General features: G+C 38.7%; 1 protein-coding gene across 1 annotated transcript; it reads left to right on the top strand.

Annotated features, from left to right (window-relative positions):
* Positions 1-234: 234 nt before the first annotated feature.
* On the top strand, positions 235-19,994 carry LOC120735580 (myelin regulatory factor-like protein). The gene is made up of 24 exons (XM_040035012.1): positions 235-478; positions 2,098-2,239; positions 3,261-3,354; positions 3,946-4,007; positions 4,548-5,007; positions 5,590-5,802; positions 5,889-6,084; positions 7,930-8,006; positions 8,393-8,503; positions 8,587-8,677; positions 8,781-8,981; positions 9,295-9,403; positions 9,901-10,010; positions 10,332-10,477; positions 12,854-13,015; positions 13,098-13,169; positions 14,106-14,152; positions 14,370-14,525; positions 14,621-14,668; positions 16,045-16,129; positions 17,309-17,383; positions 17,618-17,729; positions 19,415-19,486; positions 19,788-19,994. The coding sequence occupies exons 2-24, from the start codon at positions 2,167-2,169 to the stop codon at positions 19,878-19,880; spliced, it is 2,865 nt and encodes a 954-aa protein (XP_039890946.1). The 5' UTR covers positions 235-478; positions 2,098-2,166; the 3' UTR covers positions 19,881-19,994.
* Positions 19,995-23,027: the final 3,033 nt, after the last annotated feature.

The raw sequence follows: 23,027 nt of genomic DNA, 5'->3' as shown, positions 1-23,027 counted from the left end.
AGCAAAGACAGAAACAGCAGCCTCTGATGTGTGGATGCTTTCATTCAGCTTGTTAACACTTTTTTTATTCCCCCTGTGAAACATCACGAGGTGATGAGGAGAAAGAAAGTACAGCAACATTTACAGAGAGGCTCGGCATGCGTGTGCTTCCAGAATATGACTGGCTGGTTTATGGATGTCCGCCTCTGTCAGGTGTGCGAATGCCTCTTCCTGTTCAAAGCTCAAAGTCCAGCTGACAGACAGAGACAATCCACACAGCACCGCATACAACCACAAGAAAACATTTTTATTCTTTAAAGGAGGGATTTCCCTCGGCTGCACACACAGAGAAAGACGAGGAACGGTGGACACTTTGGGGAGTCTTTGAGGATCTGAAACATGGAACACTGAATCCGTCCTTACACATGGATTGTACCTGAAGACAGCAGCTTGGATAAAGTCTGAAATCACCGCTGACTGGCGGCCATCTTGCAGACAGGTGTGTTTGAACAAACATGTCCCAGCAGATCTGAGCTGTTTAAACAGGACATTTCAGGTGATTTATTGACTGCAGGTGTCGTCAGACACGCATTACCAATAAAAACAAATCAAGTGTGTTCTCACTTTTCTGCTTTTAACCATTTTCAGAGTAAGTTGATGAATGAACTGAAATTATAAATACATAATTACAGCAATCATAAATGGATGTATGCTGTATTTGTGTATAGGCTTTCTCTAAGAAGGCCTTTTCCCTGCAGGTGATTAGATGGAGCAGCTGTCCATCTTTAAAACAAAAAACAGGTTAAAGCAGGCAGCTTTAATTCAATTCAGTTTCAGTTATACAGCACTTAATCACAGCAACAGTCACCTGACAGTGCTTTTTATAAAAGACTATACAATAATGCAGAGAAAACTATGAGCACTTGGCAACAGTAGGAAGGAAAAACTCCCTTTTTACAGGAAATAACATCAAGCAGAACCAGGCTCAGGTACGGGCAGTGGTCTTCCCTGACCATTTGGGGGTGACAGGACAAAGACATGCTGTGGAAGAGAGCCAGAGATTACTAACAAGTAATGATTAAATGCAGGTCAGATTCAGGATCGCCTGATACAGCGCTAACTAAACACTTTATCAAAAAGGAAAGTTTTAAGTTTAATCTTACAAGTAGAGAGGGTGTCTGTCTGTTTGGTAACATACTCAATAACAGGGAGCCAATGAAGAGAAGTCAGTGGTTCTTTCTAAGATACTGACATGTCCACCTGACTGTGGTTCATCTGCAAACATAGCGTGGATGGTGGGCGTGACTGCTTTCTGTGATTCAGACAACAAATACAGATAAAGGTTAAAGTCGGGAACGATGGTGTGTTTTGTTAAATGTAAAGAAATGAGTTTCTACCCCGAGCAGTTAAAGCACATTTAACTACATTCACCCACTGACACACAGTTATACCTAATGGTCTCTCAAACACACGCAGACAAGCATCAAGAGCAATTTGGTGTTCAGGATCTGACCTTCTGCTGGCAGGTCATTTGCTTTACCTCCTGAGCCACAGCTGCCTTTTCACACTGAATGGTGCAGTTAACTAAAATCCCTTGCTGTGTGGTTAATCTGTGTGGCAGGATCTATGTGTGTGGTAAACAAGTAAACAATCTGCCTTTTCTTCTGTCTTTGATGGCAATCACAACATTCATGTATGCAGCTCACTAACCAAGCAGTCTACCAGTAGCTCCTAGTGTGGCATTGCATCCTGTCTTCCAAGTCAAGTCATTTCTAGCTCCAAACACCAACATGGCGACAACCAAAACACTCCAAAAAGCAGGTTATTTACAGTCTGTGCTTCAAGTTTTGCTGCTTTTCAGTTTGAGCTCAGCCTCAAGTATTTTATGTTGTGATCACATTTTGTCTCTTTAATCTCACTATAATGATGCATGCATATATGTAAGTCTGTATGCACCCTTCCTCCTTCTTGGACGGTGGGCCAAAAAAGCTTTGCACAAACATCGTCAACATGCAGCGGTTATTAACATCTTTTCATTTTCATCATCGCCCTGTTGTTGTGTGTGCTGGTAAAAATAATAATAATTCAATAAAAATGTACGTTTTTGTTTATTCTCAGTGTGAAGAGCTCTGCTGGACTTTCTCCTCATCCCGTGCTCCGCCACTGCAGCGCCCCCTACTGTGCTGCATGGATCCTGAAGCCAGCCGGCTGCCAGCCCAGGTCCTGGGAGAGAACGAGGCGCTGCAGCAGTTCTTCAATGGTGGGATATCCTCCTAACATTAGCAGCATGTCACCTGCGAATATCACAGAATGAGTGAAAGCCTGAGGTTTGGATTTAAGGGGTGGGTCGTGCTGTGAGAATCCGTAAGGATGGTTGAGGATTTTCCGGTGAAAGTGCTGATGTCTTTAAGCAGGATAAAATTCTCTTGTGAGGTGACTTTAAGGTTGGTAATGTGACAGTTCCAGGAACGCTTGATAAACCTGTTATTAAGAGGGTTGTATGGACTTCTAAAGATGAGCTTGGAAGAAGGTTTGGATGAGTTACTGGGAAGTTAAGATCCTCAATAAGGACAGTTCAGAAATTCTTAAGGATTTCTACAGAAACATTCCCATGATCTAAAAGAGTCCTGAAAATCTGAGCAGTTCATTGTTGTCTGTGAGTTTTATTTCATTTTAGCCTTCACTTTTAGTCTGACCCTAAAAATAGAAACCTACCAACTGTCAGTAGGTTAACTGGCCACATGTACAGTACCTTATCTAGTTCCATATTGTCACAAAGCTGATAAAATCAAAAATTATTGATCAGTGTGTGTGTAGGTGAACTTTATCATGTGTGAAACTGGATGTTATTCAACACCACTGATTATATCAAAGGGACTTTTGATAAATAATGGAACAAATTATTACGATGCCTCTGCTATGCTTTTCTTTATTTTCTGTCATGTAGCTCATATACTTGTGATAAACATCACCAGAGTTTCAAATACTATTGGGTCTGTTTGATGTCATAGAGAGCAGATATTCCTAACACGGTTATTTCAGCCACGCAGCTCTGCTTGTTTATGAGGGGCTGTCAATCAGAGAAAGATGGCTTAAACTGTAAGGCTGGCTGGAAGGATGGCTTTTATTGTGAACTGTGGATCATGCAAAACTACTGTAATGGAAGGATAAAAATCTGGAGGTGAAAATCTGAACTCTTTAACATTTGGCTTGAGTTTGTGACGACTGTGAAAATGTCGTTGTAATTTCCTCTGTGTGTGTGTGTGTGCGTGTGTGTTCAGGTCAGGATGTGAGCGGTGTGTTGGACAGCTCTGTCGCGGTTGACACGAGCATGCTGGAGCAGTACCTCAGCAACGATGTGGACCCCATCAGCTTGTAAGAGTCACCCTCAAAGACACATTGACACTTTGAGATCATGTTTTACATCTGTTGCTCTTTTGGAGGTGAAAAGGGAGGTTTAAACATTTGAAATGTCCTTTAATGTGGATAGGAACCTTTTTTTAATACCTCTCTAATTTTGTACTTTTTTGCGTATTTTTCTGAGAGTGGCTTTGAGGTACAATTATCTGATTTTATTTCTGTCTGACAGCATGAACTCAGTTCTCCTCCTGTTCGGGTCATGACCCTACAGTTATGATGTAGGGTCTATAAAATGCAGTCCTGACTGTATTTCAATATTTTAATTGCCTGATAATCATTTGAATATATCTCAGTTACAAAGTTCACTATCAGGTGCAGAAGGTTTCCTCGCATTTTGCTGCATGAAACAGCTCATCCTGAAGCTGCAGAACTAAATATGAATATCATCATTTCTCCCTGGAGGAGATTCTGTTAGACAACAAACATTAAGTCAGTGTTCAGCTGGTTGGTTATCACCAAAGGGAAGGCTGTAAATGCATAACACAATTAAACACTTATATTAAATATGAATAAGAATTGCTCTTCATGTTGTTTTTTTCCTCCCAGCATGCTGCCTGAGTCTCCTCCTGATTCGGGCTCAGAGGCCTGGTCACCTGCACAGATTCCAGGTACCATTTACAGACATCAGACATGCATTTTTATATGCAATATTTGCATTTTAAGAGACAACAAATTTCATTTTTTCACATTCCTTTCTCCCATAGACCGCACGCTGACAAGAGCACTGGTTTTATTAACATTTGAAAAGCAAACCTGATCAAGCACACATGGTGACCCCTTGATAGCTATTCATAACAGAAATAATAATTACAACACCGCACAACTTTAATAGCCCCTTGAGTCTGCAGACGCGTTCTTCACTTGTAATCTAATAATCTAGTACAAATTATTAATTCCAACAAGTGTAATGTTCCTCGTTATGTGTGAAAAAACTACAAACCTGTTACCTTGGGAGTGAGTGACTGGTTGCTCTTGTTGTGATGATTGTGCCAGCAAAGAGACCTCCCAAACATCAGGCACATGCACATCTGTGCTAATTGTTCAAGATATAAAAATGACAATGACTTGAGGCTCATAATAATCATGTTTTATCACAAATAATTTGTGAAACAAAAAAGCTTTTGTAAGACATTTTCTTCTCTAATCAGGGAACCTCCGCTACATGTCGTCCTATTGGTCCAACCAGCCAACCACGCAGGAGGCATTTCAACCCACAAATGCATCTGCTGCTTCCTCCTCCTGTCACTTTAAGGGTCGACGGCCTGCCCCCTCCAACCTCAGTGAGCTGACTCATGATCAGCTTTGTATTTTGGGACTCACAAACACTTATATCAAGTCTGGGAGTCCACCTGCCCCTCCTGCTCCACCTGGACCACCTGGACCACCTGCTCCTCTGCAGCAGCACCACACACATAACTCACCTGGACAATCACGCTATCTAAGTTCAGAGAAATACTCGCAATCTTACACCCCACCCACACCTCCTTCTCCACCTTTACCACCTTCAAACACCTATACCACAGCATGCACTGGACCAGGCTTGCTCCCAAATCTAACCACACCCTCTCCAACCCATATGCTGGGCTCTGCCTCCACACTACAAACCTGGTAAGCAGATATTCAGCTTTATGACGCTATGACGTCACAATGTGGTCATTTTATTTTACAATAGGTGGAATTGTTATCATGTAAATGACAGTCTGAAGAAATAGTCCTAAAAGTTGACAGCAAGGTAACAGAAACCATGGGATACAATCCAAACCATAAAGATAAAGAAGGCATGGCATGTGTTTTAGAGACAGTCCTGAATTACTTACATTTTAAATCAGTTCTGCAATGACAGAGTGAGTCTGCAAAAGAAGGCTGAGAAAATATTCTTGAATTTAGACTGATTGACAGCCGGAACAAGTGGATGGAGTTTGATCAGTTAAAATAAATATTAAATTATTGTTGAAATGCGGAAAGTTTTTGACATTTAGAATTTAATCCCATTAAGTCACATGATATAGTATGCTACAGTTGCTATTGGTATACACAGAAGACTGTTATTGATATAAAAATGTGTGTGTACATATTATTGGCATAAAAATGCCACAAAGATGAAGAATGTAAAAAGGAAATAGCAGTGGACCTAAGATTAAGCCCTGTGGCACTCCATTGGAGCTTTGAATCTGTCTTCTCCTGTTTCAGCACCTTAGAGAGGAAAAAAAGGAGGAGATCAGAGTCTGAGGAACCATCTGCAGGAGTTGGCACCTCCTGCTCTGATGGTGAAGGAACTCATGGTGGTGTGGGGAGCACTGCAAGTGTTGGTGGAATGGGTGTGGGATCCTATCAACTACTATCTTGGGAACAGTACAGGCCAGAACAGTGGAGCACTTTGCACGACAGCAACTACCAGACACTGTGAGTCAAGGATCAACCCAGTCTCTTACTGCAAAGATAGCCTTTCTTGACCTACGACATGGTTTACCAGCATCACTGTGTTTTAGGTCTCCTCCTGCCTACCACGTTGATACAGATAAAGGCTTCAACTACTCCACAGCTGACGAGTCCTTTGTTTGCCAAAAGAAGAACCACTTTCAGGTCACTGTTCACATTGGTGTGGATGCAGAGCCACAGTACATCAAAACGGCCAGCGGGCCACAGGAAATCGACTTTTTCCAGATAAAAGTGTTCGGGGTTAAGGTGTGTATAGATTTACTTTCAGTTAGAGAAGGAAAAATAATCATGCAGACATTAAACATTAGTTTTAAATCAAAGGAGGTTTACATGCATAATAATACTCTATGAAAATGGTGAAACTCCATTGAGGGGCCAATGAACATTACAAGGCTAAGGGTACAAGATAACTTCAGTGGGGTGAAGTCATCCTGTGCCCGTAGGAGAAACACAGCCTCAAAGTATTATGTTCCCACCTCCATTCTGCCAAACACAGTGAGTCGAGTTGATGCCAAAGACCTTGCAGGCGCTGCAAGATTTCAGTCCATTATGGTGCTTTGCTTTTAGATAAAAAAATGGTAAATGGCCTGCATTTGTATAGCGCTTTTCTAGTCCCTAAGGACCACAAAGCGCTTCACACTACATTCAGTCATTCACCCATTCACACACACATTCACACACTGGCGATGGCAAGCTACATTGTAGCCACAGCTGCCCTGGGGTGCACTGACAGAGGCGATCATTAATAAACTCCTCACCTGCAGAGATGGGCAGTAACGCGTTACTTGTAACGCGTTACTGTAATCCGATTACTTTTTCCAAGTAACAAGTAAAGTAAGGGATTACTATTGCAAAAACGGTAATTAGATTACCATTACTTTCCCGTAGGAACGCTGCGTTACTGCATTACTAAAACCGTTTTTTTTTTTTCCGCGAGAATGTCTCATGACAGCCATGTTAGTGACAACAGCTGTGGGCAGATCAACAATGGATAACATATCGATTGTGGGAGAGAGTATGAGCGTGCAGCGTTTAAAGCGTAGAAGTACTGACCTTACTTTGAGTTTGATTCCATAAAAAGTGACAAAAACATTAGTGTCCGCTGTGCGTGGGAAGAAAACTTCTTTTTACAGCGAAAAAAAACCCCCCTAAACTTCCGAGCAAGCACCGAGTGCGCTACGACGTAATGGGAAATTAACAGAGAAACTCGCGGATTCTTCCACTGACCGCTGCGGCACACCTGCACCAGGGTAAACCTCCGCCTACCCTATTCCTGCTTTACAGGTGAAAATAGAGCAAAAGGACCGCTAGTCTTTGATGATATTTATTTTCTGCTGTGTTTTACTTGCATCTGTTTGAAAGAGTGAGTGTAAACACACAAAAAAAATTATTTTATGTGCTGGAATGTGCAGAAATTAGGTTTAAATATTAAACAAATTTCTTCCAGTCAGAGAATGGTGCATATAATAAAATTTTTGCTTGATGCATAAAGTTAAAAGATTAAAACTAATAAAACAAGTTTTAAAAAGGGACTTTTCCATTTGATTACATTTTGTATGATGGATTATGTAGAAAAAGTAGAACTGGGCTGAAAGATCTATCGCTTTATCACCTATTCAGGTTGTAAATTGTGTTTTTAAAAAGTAACTAAGTAATTAATTACTTTTGAAAATAAGTAATCAGTAAAGTAACGGGATTACTTTTGGGGGAAGTAATCAGTAATTAGTTACTGGTTACTTTTTTCAAGTAACTTGACCAACACTGCTCACCTGTAGTTTTGGACTAAACCACCACCTTTCTTATGATCCATGAGGCAACCTCTTGCATGGAGCTCCAGACTCTGGACATTTGATGGTCATCTTCTATTTATTTGATTTCCAAATAATCACAATAACAGTTGCCACCTTCTCACCAAGCTTCTTACTGATGCTCTTGTAGCTCATTTCTGCCGTGTTCAGGTCTAAAATCTTGTTCCTACCATCCTTTGACAGCACTTTGGTCTTGTCCACCCAATTCATACATGCGAATACTTAGTATGCTTTCCGACATTACTCATCTGTGTAATGTTTGTTTGTCTCCTTCTTATCAAAGCTGGAAACTCCAAGTCACCTTGTGACCATTGAACAATCTCAACCTGACCGCAGCAAAAAACCCTTTCATCCAGTCAGGTATGTAACAGTATTAAAGTCCATATTTTTGACCAGATACATATGACTTAACTACTGTAGAAAAGCTTTTCTTTTGCCTGAATAATGTTTGAGCCTTATTGTCTTCATGGAAGACAGTCCAGTATGATGTACAGCAGTTCAATGTTTAAGAAAGCAGCTGGGTGTTGAAGGAGAAAAGCATTTTAGAACATTCCATTTTTCAAGACCAAAACTGTCTTATCCTGAATTCGATAAGCAGAAGACTTTGGATGGATTGATCTGATTTAGGCCTTTGTTGTCAAATTATTTAGCCTCTGGCAAGCTATCTAGACTACCAAATGGCAGATGATACAGTTAAAAATGTGGCAAATACAGCATTTTAAACATAATGCTATCAAAACTTCCAGGGTCAGTCTACCCGGTGGCAAAATAACCAGAGTAACACTTGGCCGACTGCACTTCAGCGAGACGACGGCCAACAACATGCGAAAAAAAGGCAAACCAAACCCTGACCAGAGGTTTGTAAATGTATAAATATAAAAAAAATTAATGAAGGCATAACAGCAGTACATAACAGTGATAATTGTGTGTGCTTATTAAGGTATTTTCAGATGGTGGTTGGTCTGTATGCTGTAGTCAAAGATGAGAGTTTTCCCCTGACAGCTTTGGTGTCGGAGAAGATTATTGTCAGGGTAAAAGAATACGTCTATGAACCAAAAATTGATAAACCAATAACTCAATGACAGTATTAAAAAGTTTAAGATTCCATTAAAAATAAATAAATCTTTGCCACAGGCGTCTAACCCTGGTCAGTTTGAGACGGATGGGGACACAATGTGGCAGCGCGGAGTGGTGCAGGAAGATTTGGTGTGTCAGGGTCGGGTGGGCATCAACACCGACTCCCCTGATGAGGCACTGGTTGTCTGCGGTAACGCCAAAGTGATGGGCACCATCATGCAGCCATCTGACTGTCGCGCTAAGGAGAACATACAGCAGGTGAAAAAAATGTCATTATCTGAATATCTAAATGATGAGTTTTGTCCATTTGTAGCAGGTAGCTTTTTCATTTGTGGTTGATGTTCGACTCTCTAGTCTTCTGTAGTAGTATCTACATCAGCACAGAAATCTGCAGAATCTGAATCGACAGTTAAGTAGTTTTAGTATAATTAAAAAAGGCAATGTCTTAAAGACCACCACTGATGTCTTTGGCATTTATTCAGTGGTTCAGCTGAATTCTGTTTGTCCTATTGTCCCTCTGACTTTACACATTAAAAATGACCAAAAATGTGTTCCTCTTTTTGCTTATTAGGTCGACTCTGAGCAGCAGCTGAAGAGAATTAATCAGATGAAGATAGTCGAGTTTGATTATAAACCAGAGTTTGCTTCCAAAATGGGAATAGACCACACCCACCAGACAGGTGCTGCAATTCATCATGCTGATCATACCATATGTTTGAATCTTTCTATTCTCCTCTGAGACGAGTGGCCCAATCTTGATGAAACGTTTCATAAACATTGCCTAGGGCATTGCGAGTGCCAACATCAATATGGTGTCTACAAATATTTTGTACAAATCCCACAATATTTATATATATTTATATATTTGGCAAATCAACTGAGCACCAAATTGTGACCTTACAACTGCATTCACCATACACACATTTGGTGACAAGATGACAACAATGTGGTGATAAGAACACAACACTTGGGTGACCATCTTCATGTCATGAGACACTTTATGAAGCAACCCTTTGGGTAGCCAGTCGTCTAGTCTTGGGTCAAGCTCTATACACCAGTAAATTTACCCCCAAAAATATGGATTTTAATACTATAACAAAATAATATGAAAAATATATCAATATATATATATAAATATATATATACTATATTTATCCATGTGTCTTCTGATATTTAGGTATTATAGCTCAGGAGGTGAAAGAGCTGCTGCCTTCTGCAGTGAAAGATGTTGGAGATGTCATCTGTTCTGATGGAGAGAAAATTAATAACTTCCTCATGGTGGACAAGGTAAGAAGTGCTTACATATGAATTTTGTGTATTGTTGCACCCCTAATAAATATATATGTGTGTGTGTGTTTGTGTGTGTTTTTTTTGTTTTTTTACTGATACTCTACATTTATGCTACTCTTCAAATACAACCAAATTTAGGTTACTTTAGTGATTTTCAAATCTTACATTGGTTGCATGCACACACAACACAAGGAAAAAAATGGTTGTCATTAGAAGAAACATTTAAGATAACATTTTGAAAGTATAATGGTTGCCTGACAACTACATCCTGCAGTGATCTTAGCAACCAGCACTAATGCCCTCCCTCTCCTCTTCCAGGAGCAGATCTTCATGGAAAATGTGGGCGCAGTGCAGCAGCTGTCAAAGCTCACTGACAACCTGGAAACTCGTATCAACGAACTTGAGGTCTGGAACCGTCGACTGGCAAAGCTGAAGAGTCTGACGGGTAGCCTACGATCCACTGGGTATTTACCTTCATCCATCTATCACTTAGAGTTACATCCATATGTATTCAGAGAATGACACTTTTTCACACACTTCTTGTGTGAAGAATTCAGGTTTAGGAGATTCAACAAAACTGTGTTAAGCTGCTTTCATACACAGTTTTCATTTTGTGAGGCTCAAACCGATAAGGATTGTTCTGCTTCGATAAAGATATTTTGCAGTTGATGACAGTCTGACGTCTTGAAGCCATGCACATCACCAAATGCTGTGTCTATCAGGGAAAACAGCCCTAGCCATGGAAGAACCACTTCCAGTGGTATGAGAAAGCATTTGACCCCTTCCTGGTTTCTTAGTTTCAGCATATTTGCCACACTTGTTCACAGATGTTTCAGATGATCAAACAAAATCTAATATTAGACAGAGTTAACCTAAGAAATGTTTTGCTGCATGCCCAATCATCCAGGTAAGGAAATGCCTGAAATTTCGTTTTGTTCATCTGGATGTTGTGTTTTCAGTGGGAGAAATGTTTTGTCACTCATCCAAGTGAATTCTTCAGTCTTAAATTGAAGTAGTCTTTCTATTTCAAGAATTCTTGAAAGAGTAGCGTAAAATGGCTGACAAGTATTTTTGAGTATGATGGGACAATCTTTGCACGCCTATATTTAGGCAGTTTCTGCCATTCTTCTTTGCAGAACCTCTCAAGTTTCATCAAGTTGGATGGGGAGTGTTGGTGCACATTTTCTGATTTCTTCAGAAATGTTTAACGAGGTTCAAGTCGGGCGCTGGCTTGGCCAGGACTTTCACAGAGTGGTCCTGAGGCCGCTCCTTTGTTATCTTGGCTGTGTGCTTAGGGTCGCTGTCCAGTTGGAAGATGATCCTTCACCCCAGTCCAAGGTCCAGAGTGATCTGGAGCAGGTTTTCACCAATTCTCTATACAGTGCATTCATCTTTTCATTACTCCTTTCTAGTGTCCCGCTTCCTGCTGCTGAAAAACATCTCTGCAGCATTACGCTGCCACCACAACGGTAGAGATGGTTTTGGCCAGGTAATAAGCAGTGCCTGGTTTATTCCAGAAAACACTTGGCATTCAAGTCAAAGAGAATTTTGTTTTTCATGGTCTGAGCATCTTTCAGGTGCCATTTACTGAGGAGTGGATTCTGTCTAGCCACTCATCATCATTGGTGGAGTGCTGCAGAAATGATTGTCCTTCTGGAAGGTTTTCCTCTCTCTACAGAGCAACAAAGGCTCTTTGTCAGAGTGACCCTTGAGTTCTTGGTCACCTCCCTGACTAAGGTCCTTCTAAGCCAATTACTTAGACTGGCTGGTGGTCAGCTCTAGGAAGAATCCTGTTGGTTCCAAACTTCTTCTGTTTTTGAATGATGGAGGCCGCTGTGTTCACTGGAGATTTCAGTGTTGCAGACCTTTCTCTGTACCAATTCCCACATCTGTGCCTAGTTACAATCCTATCTTAGAGGTCTACAAACAATTTCTTGGACCACAGGTGGACTCCAAATGACTTACAGAAACATCTGACAGATTATCAGAGGAAACATGATGCACTTGAGCTCAATTTTGAGTGTTATGTATGTACTTGTAATATTTGTATTCTTTATTTTTAATAAATTTGCAAAAATGTCAAGCAAACCTTTTCCATTCAACTAAGTGAAAGGGTTTGTCTTAGCAAACCACTTAACTGTTACATTCATGAGTTCAATTTCACAAGTTGTTGAATGCTAAAATGGATCAAAACAGAATATTACAATATCATAAAATGCATCCTTTAAAGGAAATCTAATATTTAAAAGGATGCATTTCATAATTTCTCTTAAAATAACTCCATTATGGTTATGTCTAAAGGCAGAGTCATACTACAAAGTATATAGCACCATGGAAAATGACTCATGAAATCTTTATTGCAACATTACTGTACTATATCAGTGCAAAGCACAGGTCAAGGACAACTGAGATTCTGAAGGCTACTGTGGGTAACACTGAAAGGCATTAATAGACAAGAAATCACCACAGGTAACAGATTATATAACATCCAAGGGATCAGTTACTATAGCTTTAGGTCTTATCTTGGGCTAGTTGAAAGGCATCTTAAGAAATGTATATAGTACCTTAAGCCGATATCCCTGTAGAAAGTTGAAGGACTGTCGTTCACCTCTGTACAAAATAACCTCTTAACTTTGCTAAATGTCATGGATACACTCATCACTATTCAAATAAATATAGTTTATTGTTATAATCTTGAAGGAGCTCTATCTTCCATCCTTCAAGAAGCATGTGGAGGGATGGATTTCAGGAGCAGGAGTAGAGTTTTAATTTTCTTCCTTTTTTTGGAAAATTTATTCTGTGATTTGAAAATGAAGCAGTGTTTATGTTATTTCTAACAGGAGACCTCAGAAACACAGCAGCATGTCGACAATATCAATACCTGATGCATGTAAGACTGAAAAAGTGCAAAGGGAGGAGAAAAGTCACAAATACAGACGGTGCCTGCGGCATAAAGTCTTCCAGATAAGCGTCTTCTCTCTGCTGGCCACTATGGCTTTCTGGTGAGATATGATGTCACTTAGAAATGGTATGTTAAATTATGAAAGAAAGAAAATCTATATTGTAATGTGTTTGTGTTTGCAGTGTCATCTCCATCACCACTCTATACCTAGTTAACGTGAAGGAGGAAGATTTTGGAACCATTCCTGGAAACAGGTAAACAATAACAGCTTTCATAGTGATTCCTCGTCACTGAAACAGTTCCAAATCACCATCATTACATATGTTGTTTCAGATACACTAAGGCAGTGGTTCCCAAACATTTTTTGCTAGCCCCCTCCACCTGGTCACTTCATGTGCAGGGCATTTTTGTTTTTGTTTGTTTGAAACCTACTGTGCATTTATTTGAATACTTCCAAAAGAATCATTCTCAGGCTGGTTAAACTTCCAGTGGATTTTAGAACTTTCACAGAGAAAGTAATGGAAACCACACCATAACAGATCAATAACTATCCTCTTGTTGTAGATAGGTCATCTCAGAGATTCGTGTGAGATTCTCTTGGCTGTTCTGATTGTTTTTGACGCATTTATGCTATATGATGACATTTGTCTCAATATGGACATTTATTGAGAAGAAGTCTACCCTCTTCTCTTACGTTAGCCTTGCCATTGTTCCGTAACTAGCCACCAGGTAGCCTCATATGTCAAATGGCCCTTAACTAACCCTCCAAACATAACTGGTATTTTGTTTTTTGTCTTCATTCATGTCCATCGTGACAGAAATGCTGTACAGTTTAGTTATTTTATACATATTTTGGTCAGAACGTAATATATCATCTTCAAATTTCTATTAGTTGGCTAGCTTCCCGATAACTCTACTTCACTTTGTAAAGCAAAAAATATCCTAAATATCCAGACTTTATTATAGCACCTGGGAAGACAACCACACTGATCATTTTATTGGCGCTGATAGAACTTGGACTATTTTTAAGTGTCAAAGTTTGTTTGTTTGGCAAGCTCCAGCATTATTTACCCCTTGAAATGACAAATGAAAATGAAGGGGGCTAAAAAGTTGTGAAATGGAGTACTTGTTAGCTTGTCTGCATTATCATTGTTATGTTAACCAACACGTTTTATGTTTTTGTGTGTTAGTAATACCACTGAGACTCCTCTGCAAACCTCATCATGGACCAGCACAGGTAATGTTATGCCTTTTAACACTGAGTCTAAAGCCAAAAAGACAAAGACAAATAATGGTGTAAATAGTATTATAAGCATTTAGAGATCAGATAGAGACCTAAATACACTCACCTAAATACTCGGATTAAATTATTTCAGAGCTTTTTCAGTGTTTCTGAATTCCAATAGCAGTGGCAACAGAGAAAACAAAGTAATAATACGATAAATCTCTTCCAGTCCTGCCAACTGGTACTCCTGGCCTCTGGCCCCCTGCTGTGGACTTCTGTGATCTGCTATACTGTGATAAGGTGTACTGCTGCCCTTCATCAACAGAGGGAACCACTAACTCAAACATCAACATCTCCAAATCAACAGAAATACCTGTTATGAAAGGTAAAGTTATTTCACTCTCTAGTTCTTGCTTACGTTAAAAAAATATTTCATCATAACTGATTTTTGGTTCACCATTTGATATTTCTGCTCCTCAGAAAAAAACATTGAAGATTTTTATGGACAGCTGAAAAGTGCTGGAGACTGTGAGTAAAATTTTATATAGTTTCAATTCATATATTAAAGTTATTGAGAGATCTTTGACTGATTTTAACTTAGAAGGGAAAAACAAAGTGTTATTCAAAAGATCCTTCAACAAGGATTCATGAAGCCTCACCTCGACCAGGGATACTAGTACCCCAGCCTAGGCCTGGGCCTGACAGTGGGCGAGGGCTCGGTTTCAGAGCACACCGGGTCTTAATGCATGCAACTCCTCTGGGTTCAGCATGAATGCACCAAATGGCTCAATCCTCCTCTGGTCCCACAGGAGGAGCCATAGGGGTTTAATACTTTGTGGACTGATTGTAAGCAGATGCCTTGGTGGATCAATCTTCAGTTGCCAAAACTGGCTATAGGGACATCTGTTTAAATAGTCCGGGTTTCTGATCCTATCAGTATTACTTAGAAGGCAAACAGAGCTTGGATGGAGTCAGGGAGGAGACCCTCCCAGCTCCAGCTGCTTTTCAGTCCCGCTGATGCCGATCGTGTTCCCTCTGAAGGCCTGCTTGCTCGCGTGGCCTAGCCGTCAAGCCCTCCTCCTTCAGTCACAATGTTATCAGCAGCTCGCCTCTAATCCATGCATTTAGTAAATAACTGGATTTTTTATGCTTTTTTATGCTAATCTTGAGAGGAGAGAGGCTGGCCACAATGCGTTTATCTCTCTTCCATGTAGATGTACTAGAATAGGAAGGGAGCCAAATCCTTGAAAGTTATAATCTTACACAGTAAAAATGAGCAGAGAAAAAGCCAAAAAATATACCCAGAAAACCAATATAAAACCAGTTCGTGGGTCCACAGTGTTTGGGCGGTGGTTGCTCTTCTGCCATCTATTGCTGCAATATGTAACTTAATGCAAGAACTAGAGTAAGAACAACACCAAATGTTCCTAGGAGCCATTTTTTAAATTATTTGCTCACATGTAGCCTCCTCTCTCTCCTCCCCTTTCTTGATGTCCATGACATTCCTTGTGGTTTTGGGTTGGGGAACAGTCTTTTGGGCAATAACAGTGAGACTTGGAGTGTGAGTGCCCTGCCTGATCTGAACCTGATTGGCATGAGGTTTCATAAGTGCATGTAGCAGCAGTATATACTGGGTCACAGGGAAGATGATGCATTGCCTAATGTTTCTAGTCCACTAAAATAAAGGACGTTTATTACATGTTAAACTTGAACCTTGAATTCCTGGACTTGGATTTTTGAATGCTGTTTCTGGTCATAAACTTCATAATTTTTCATTTATCATCATTTACTTGCATGAGAACTGCAGTCTGAGTGACACCAGTAATGCTCCTATGATTTTCTTTGTTCTTTTTCTTTAAAAAAAATATAAATAAATTATACATCTGTTTTTCTGTTTCTATCAGGGACGAACACCACTATCCATTCTATCACGATCAAAGAAAGCCAGCTGGTGATTGACAGAAAATACTGCCTAAGAGACGAATGTGGGTAAGTAGAGAAAGCGAACATAAACACACTGTGATTGTATGCAGTTTATAGACTGTTTAGTATATTCTTCATTTGATAACACTGCTGTAAAAAGGGTGTTTCAGCTTTTGCGAGCTTGTTAAATAACCCGATTCACCATGAGAGCCAAATAAAGTGGACTTTGTCCCAATATCAAACATTTATGGGTTAAATCTCATCCTAAGCCCATGGCTCTCCAAGTGCAGCTCGTGGGCAAATTGGTGGCCCTTGTTTATTCTTTGTGTGGATCGTGGGTGTAACAAAGAAAGAATGCACTCCCAAAATCTTCTTTGGCCACTCTACACCTTTGAGCTGTCATTTTAACTATTGCCTTTATTTTCAGTGGTCACGGAATATGAATATGAACATGTAGAGAACCACTAGCAAAATTTATTTTCAAATCTCGTAAATTTTAATTTTAAGGAGTTCCTTGTTATACTTCTATCACCAGCAAGTTGTAAAAAATCTGCTGAGGTTTTCCTATGTCAACATTTTATTTCTATGGCGCTTGCCAACTGTTATTTTATCTGTAATGCTTGTGATTTTGGTATATAATTGCTTGTAAGGTGTCCCTGAGTGCCTTAAAAAGCATGCACAAATAAAATGCTCTTATTATTACCTTTGCTGTTGCAGAGTTCTCCCATAAAGTTCACTATAGGATTCTTTGAGAGTCATGTCACTCTCTTCTAAAGCACTATGTTAAACGCTAACTGTCTTTATATAGACTCAATTATTGCAAAATAGTTCCACAGTGAAAGTTTTCACACCTTTGTGATGTAACTGTCTCCATCTACTGGACGTCCTTCTTAGATCTTTAGCAAGGAGACACTTTTGTAAAAAGAGTGAGAAGACTGTGAAAAGGTAGTTTGTTGTAAGAGAGATTTAAACTTGAGACAGTAAAGTTCTGCGTGATTTACATTTATCATCACATCATATCATATAAACTTAAATGATATTTTAAGAAAACAGGCTGCAGTAATGCTTGACTGTGCATGTGGAGTGGATGTCGATGTCAAAGTCAAAAAGACCTTTAATCTTAAATGCCAGTAAAATCTCAATTAAATTTTGGCAGGTCCTCAGTAATGATACATGCTACCTCGTGCTATTAATTAAATATGTACTAAAAATAAATAACGTTATACTTCTGTTGTTTCCTTTAAGCCCCAGTCGATACATCTTCAGAGTTCCTGTCAGTGAGTTTGTTCCTGTCAACATGAAAGTAACCCTGCTCATGAAGTAAGTATCCTAATATACTCACACATGCTATTAAAACATGTATTATTAATATTATTATTCTTGTTATTATTGTTATTATTATTTATATTTAAGCTTAATCTATTCCCTTTTTATCTGCTAATGTTGGAATGACACTATAGATTTTCAAATGCCAATTTACATGCGATATTGAAATAAATTGACATAAATGTTATTTTCTGTTTGTGTATATAAATCTGTGTCTGGTTTATGCAGCTCTACAGAGGAGTTGGTAGTCCATCTGTGCAATTTTGATGAGTCCACGGTCTGTTCTGCTCAGCTGGATATCAGCGCTGTGTCTGACAGCAGATACCCATCAAATACACAGGTCAGAATCAATAATCGGTTTCCCTAAACGTCACTTATATACAGCATGCAAATATAAATGTAAATGTAAAAGCTTCACACAAAACAATAGGATAATTAACAGGGTTTTTCTTTATTTGTAATCTGAGCTTTTATCTTCTTTAGAACATAAATGCCATTTTTAAAATAAGGGAATCTCCTCGTTGTTTTTCATTAATTTAAGGCTTTTTCATCTTTAAGAATATAAGTTAATATTAAGTATAACTTCTTATCATTTACATGAAATTTGAAAAAAAATGTTTTAATAGATTAAATTCATCCAGACTTTGGAACTTAAAAAAAAAAAAGTAGAATGGTGTGCTCTAATTCATGAAAATTAAAAAAAATAATAATATATATATATATATATATATATTTATTTTTTTTATTATTACCGTTTACTATGTGTATGTTATAAATATGAGACAATACAGAAATGTGTTTAATATCTAATTGTTTACTGTGACGCTGTGTATTAAAACACAAAAGCCTGTGTGAAGATGCAAATTAATGGATCATTTTTCATCGTTTTTTTGGGACATTGCTGGTCAAAATCAATCCATCCATTCATCAGTTTTCTTCCATTTATCAGGCCTGGGTTGTTCGGCAGTTAGGCAGAAATTTGTTTTGAAGGTCGCTGAGGTTCCAGTTCACTAACTCAGTCACTGTGGCGGTTAATAATGCAGGAAGTGTGGGCCAATCACTGATGAATAATGAATGTGTGGCAGGTTTTCTTCACAGTGGGATGACAACATGCTAATCACAGTAACACTTAAACCTTGATATACAGAGGACTGTCCAGAAGACCAAACATACGAATACTTTGTCATACGTTTACATTTATGTCGAGGTTTTCTTTCTACTAAGTGAGTTTTGAGGCATGAAATGAATCAGTCCTGATTCTGGAATAAAAAAGAAGAAATAAACTTATCTGGATCTGTGAAACTTACTTTGAGTGAATTTTCAGCCTTGTCAAAGTAATTATCAAGGGCAGCGCTGATGAAAATCAACCCAGCTGTAGAAATTGTTTGATTTTGCCCTTGTTTTAAAGTTAAATACTAAGTCTCTTAAAAACTATATTATATTTATCAAAAACCATTTAATTATTCTCAAAAATTAAGTAAAGCTTCATCAATAATTCAGAATAATTTCGAACTTCTAACTTTGGGAATGAATTTAGTTCATTTGGGGAAGTTTGAAGCCTTTTTCTTTCTTCTAATATGAAGTGATGAGTTTGGTTTAGGTTCTTAAGACAAAATAAGAATTTTACTAATATTCCTTCCAGTCTTACAAAGATATAAAATCTGGGGTACTTTTAGCACTTCGGTATCAATTGGCCCAAATGTCACAAGCCAGACTTCTTATGGTTCATGACAAGTGTAGTGTGGGCATCAGTGGCCCACGCTACACTTATCAAGGAGGAGAACTGGCAGATGAGTTGCAGCAATCAGGCTCTTAATTGCTATCTGAGTAGGTATGGCCATTTTTCACTTTTATGGGCTAATTCCCCAAATGACAAAGAACTGATCATGAAAACATTCATTCAGGATTAGCTTCAAATAATTGTTTTTCTGACCTTAATGTGACATTTTTTTTACTGTTTCCATTGAAAATTAGAGGTTTTGCTGAATAAATAGTAACTGACCTTTTTTGGCCTTTTTTCGGCAGGGGGAACATGAATGGCCTCTTCATGTGGCTCGCCTTTATCAAAGCTGGTATCACTTCCGCTCAACAGTGGCTGTAAGACACCAAAAATTATTAATTTTTCTTCTATAAAAGTCCTACATTTCACTGGTTATGAAACCTTAAAGACACACAGTCCTCTTCTTGCTGCATGAACATGAAAACACTATTTAAACAATCCTCACTTTTACTAAGAACATTGATGGAAACATTAGTGTTATAAAACATTTTATTTTATGTTGCCTGTCATAGAAATTTTCATTATTGATGTTATTTATATAAATATTTTCACAGAAACATGGATCCTACAGACTGTTGGGCTATAATAATGTATATGCTTATCAATATCTTTCTTCAGGGTCAAGCACACTGCAGTACCAACTATCAATACGCGGGGGCGCTCTTCACAGACTACCACTTCTACTTCTACAGACACTGCACGGAATTTTAGAAACACAATTACAGACAAATTACAAAAACATGTTTATGGAATATTTGCTTTATTTCTGCAAAGATGACAATTAGAGAAATCCAAGCATGCTCTAATCACTTCTGCAAGTTTTTATGTTTGGTTGTTTTGTTTTGGGGGGTTTCGCGGGGTGGGGTGGGGGTGGGTGGGGGGGGGGGGGGGGGGGGCAGGTTTGTTATTCTAGAAAAATGGCTGGTTAATTTAAAAAAAAAAAAAAAACGACAAGTTGAAAACATTAACTTTGACGTTGTATTGTTTAATGTATTTTACTCATATCTTTGTTTTGTGCTAACTTTTACACAGACTGGCAAACATGGAAATGCCAAAAATAAAAAGCATTACAACAACCCATCTTCCAATCAGAGAGGGGGAGTCAGAGATGGGATTTACTGTGACTGCAGTTCAGACAGGATAAGTGTAGGCGCACATGCGGGGATCATCGAGATTTTAAAAAAAGTATGAAAGTACATTTCTGCCATGTGAAAATTTGTTTTCTATATGCATTTTTAAATTGTCTATTTTTCTGCCTTTTCTCAAATATTTGTTTTTGTTTTTCTTTGATATGAACAGTTTTACCTCCTTGTGTCTGTGAAACTGTTAAAATGTAGATAGATATAAAAATCCTTATATACACACGACATCCCAGATGAGAATGAATGAATAATTTATATTAAATACTTTGTTTCTTCACATAGTTGAATGTGCTGACAAAAAAAGACAAAAAAATCACACAAAATTTATCAATGGAAATCAAATTTAGCAACCCATGGAGGTCCATATTGTGAGTCACGCTCAAAATTAAAATTGAAAAAAAAAAAAAAAAAACACACTGCAGGCTGATCCAACTTTGATGTAATGCCCTTAAAACACGCCAAAATGAGGCTCAGTAGTGTGCGTGGCCTCCACGTGCGTGTATGACCTCCCTACAATGCTTGGGTATGCTCCTGATGAGATGGCGGATTATCTGTTGAGGGATCTTCTCCCAAGTCCTGGACTAAAGCATCTGCCAACTCCTGGATCGGGCGGGACATGATGTCCCAGATATGTCCAATTGGATTCAGGTCTGGGGGAACGGGCGGGCCAGTCCATAGCATCAATGCTTTTGTCTTGCAGGAACTGCTGACACAAGCAGGCAGCAGAACATTCTCCACGGTGTCTCCAGACTCTGTCACATCTGTCACATGTGCTCAGTGTGAACCTACTTTCATCTGTGAAGAGCACAGGTCGCCAGTGGCGAAGATGCCAATCTTGGTGTTCTCTGGCAAATGCCAAACATTCCTATCCTCCTAGTTTACGCATACAAAATGCAAATATGGCCATAGGGTTAACTTGTCTTGGTTTATAACTGTAATTATCATTTCCTAAAATAATAAAAGTTCATTTTAAATATTTAAATATTATCTATAAACCTAACCAAGGAAATGGCAGAATAGCTTGTGATAAAAGACCGAAACACCCTTTGAAGTTGAGGCACACAACGATGTGTCCTGTTGGTAAAGTTTCCGGGTGCCATTCCTCAAGACTTTCACCATTTGAAGCAATGTTTTATCAGGGATTGTAACACTTAGTTACAAAATGATTATTGAATCATTTAAATATAATGTTAAGTGTTTTTAGAATTTGTAAGTTTTATATTCAACATTCAAGTTTATGGGGATGTGCCACTTTCTATGCATTACCATAGTGTAAACGTGGTCCTGACTTCAACCTGTAATCAAACCTTGTAATTACTGACTTTCTATATTGCACCACTATTGGGTAAAAAATGTAACTTTATGTTTACAGCCAGTTTTAGCTTCACAAATGGGCTCCTCCATCATAAATCCAGCGTGCAGTGTGTATTTACTCTAAAACAGACTGGTCACATTTTGTTGGGAAAAGTGTTTTCCTCTTGAATTCTACGAGCTCAGAGGTAAAAAATGCAAAACTGAAAGTTTCCTACTTGAAAGATGGAAACATGCTAACACAAACATCAAGGAGATGCATTCAAAATTAAAGTAATACAAATTAGAAACATCCTATCTCAAAGTGATGCTCATGCTTGCTCATGTATTTATTATTTAAATATATATTTCATCAAAAATATGTAGAGGCCACCTATAAAAGTCACTGAATAATTCAAAGTGCTGTATGTATGAACATAATTTTTTAAGAGAATCTGGTTTCTTGACCATGTGAGCTCGTTCAGCAGAAAGCACACACACACACACACACTGATGACTAATTCAGGTGGAGGAGGTACAGCAGAAACACCAAGCTAATTAGGCATCTGAGTGAACCAGCTCAGCTGCACAGAGGAAGGTAAAGTTGCAGGACAGAGACAAAGCAAAGGACCAAGATGGACTCTCAGCACATTGTAAGTATCTGCTGAGTTGTTTTTCTTTATTTAAATACATTATTTAAAAAAATGTTGTATTGAACATTATTTTTAAAAAATTATAAGGAAAACAGAAAACCTAAGCTCTCAGCTGCTGCATGGGTCCGTTGACTTTTGATTTTGATACTGAATGCAGATTGAATTAAGTGAGTGTCATATCATAACAGTTAGTTACAATGATGATTCCCTCTATTAATAAAGGAAAAATATAATCCAAGCCTATCTGGTCCTGAGTTAAAAATCACGAGTTAAGTGTGATCAACCATATTTGTTTGGATAGCTGAGTACAATTTCATTAGTCACACTTAGATTACTTAAGTAGAACCTGTGTGACAAAGTGAAGTAGGTTTAAAGATCTGAAAAATCAACAGATTCTGTTACAATCTAAAGAAACAAACAGCTGAGAAACAAAGTGTTTGATATCTATCAGTCTGGAAAGGGTTACAAAGACCGTTATTCACAAATGGAGAAAACATGGAACATCTGTGAACCTACCCAGGAGTGACCGGCCTACCAAAAGTAGTCTGAGTGGATCAATGCCTCATGCAGGAGGCCATAATTCAATAATAAAAGAGACTGGGCAAAACTGGCATCCATGGGAGACTTCCATGGAGAAAACCCCTGCTGACTAAAAAGAGCACAAAGCCTTGTCTGACATTACCAAAAAGCATCTTGATGAACCCCCAAGTTTTAGGGGGAAATATTCTGTGGACTGATGACACAAAAGCTAAACTTTTTGGAAAGTTTGGGTT

The sequence above is a fragment of the Simochromis diagramma genome, unplaced genomic scaffold (assembly GCF_900408965.1).
Source record: "Simochromis diagramma unplaced genomic scaffold, fSimDia1.1 OVJJ01000816.1, whole genome shotgun sequence".
NCBI classification, from domain to species: Eukaryota; Metazoa; Chordata; class Actinopteri; order Cichliformes; family Cichlidae; genus Simochromis; species Simochromis diagramma.
Note: the sequence above shows the minus strand (reverse complement) of the source record. Positions and strands in the feature narration are given on the sequence as shown.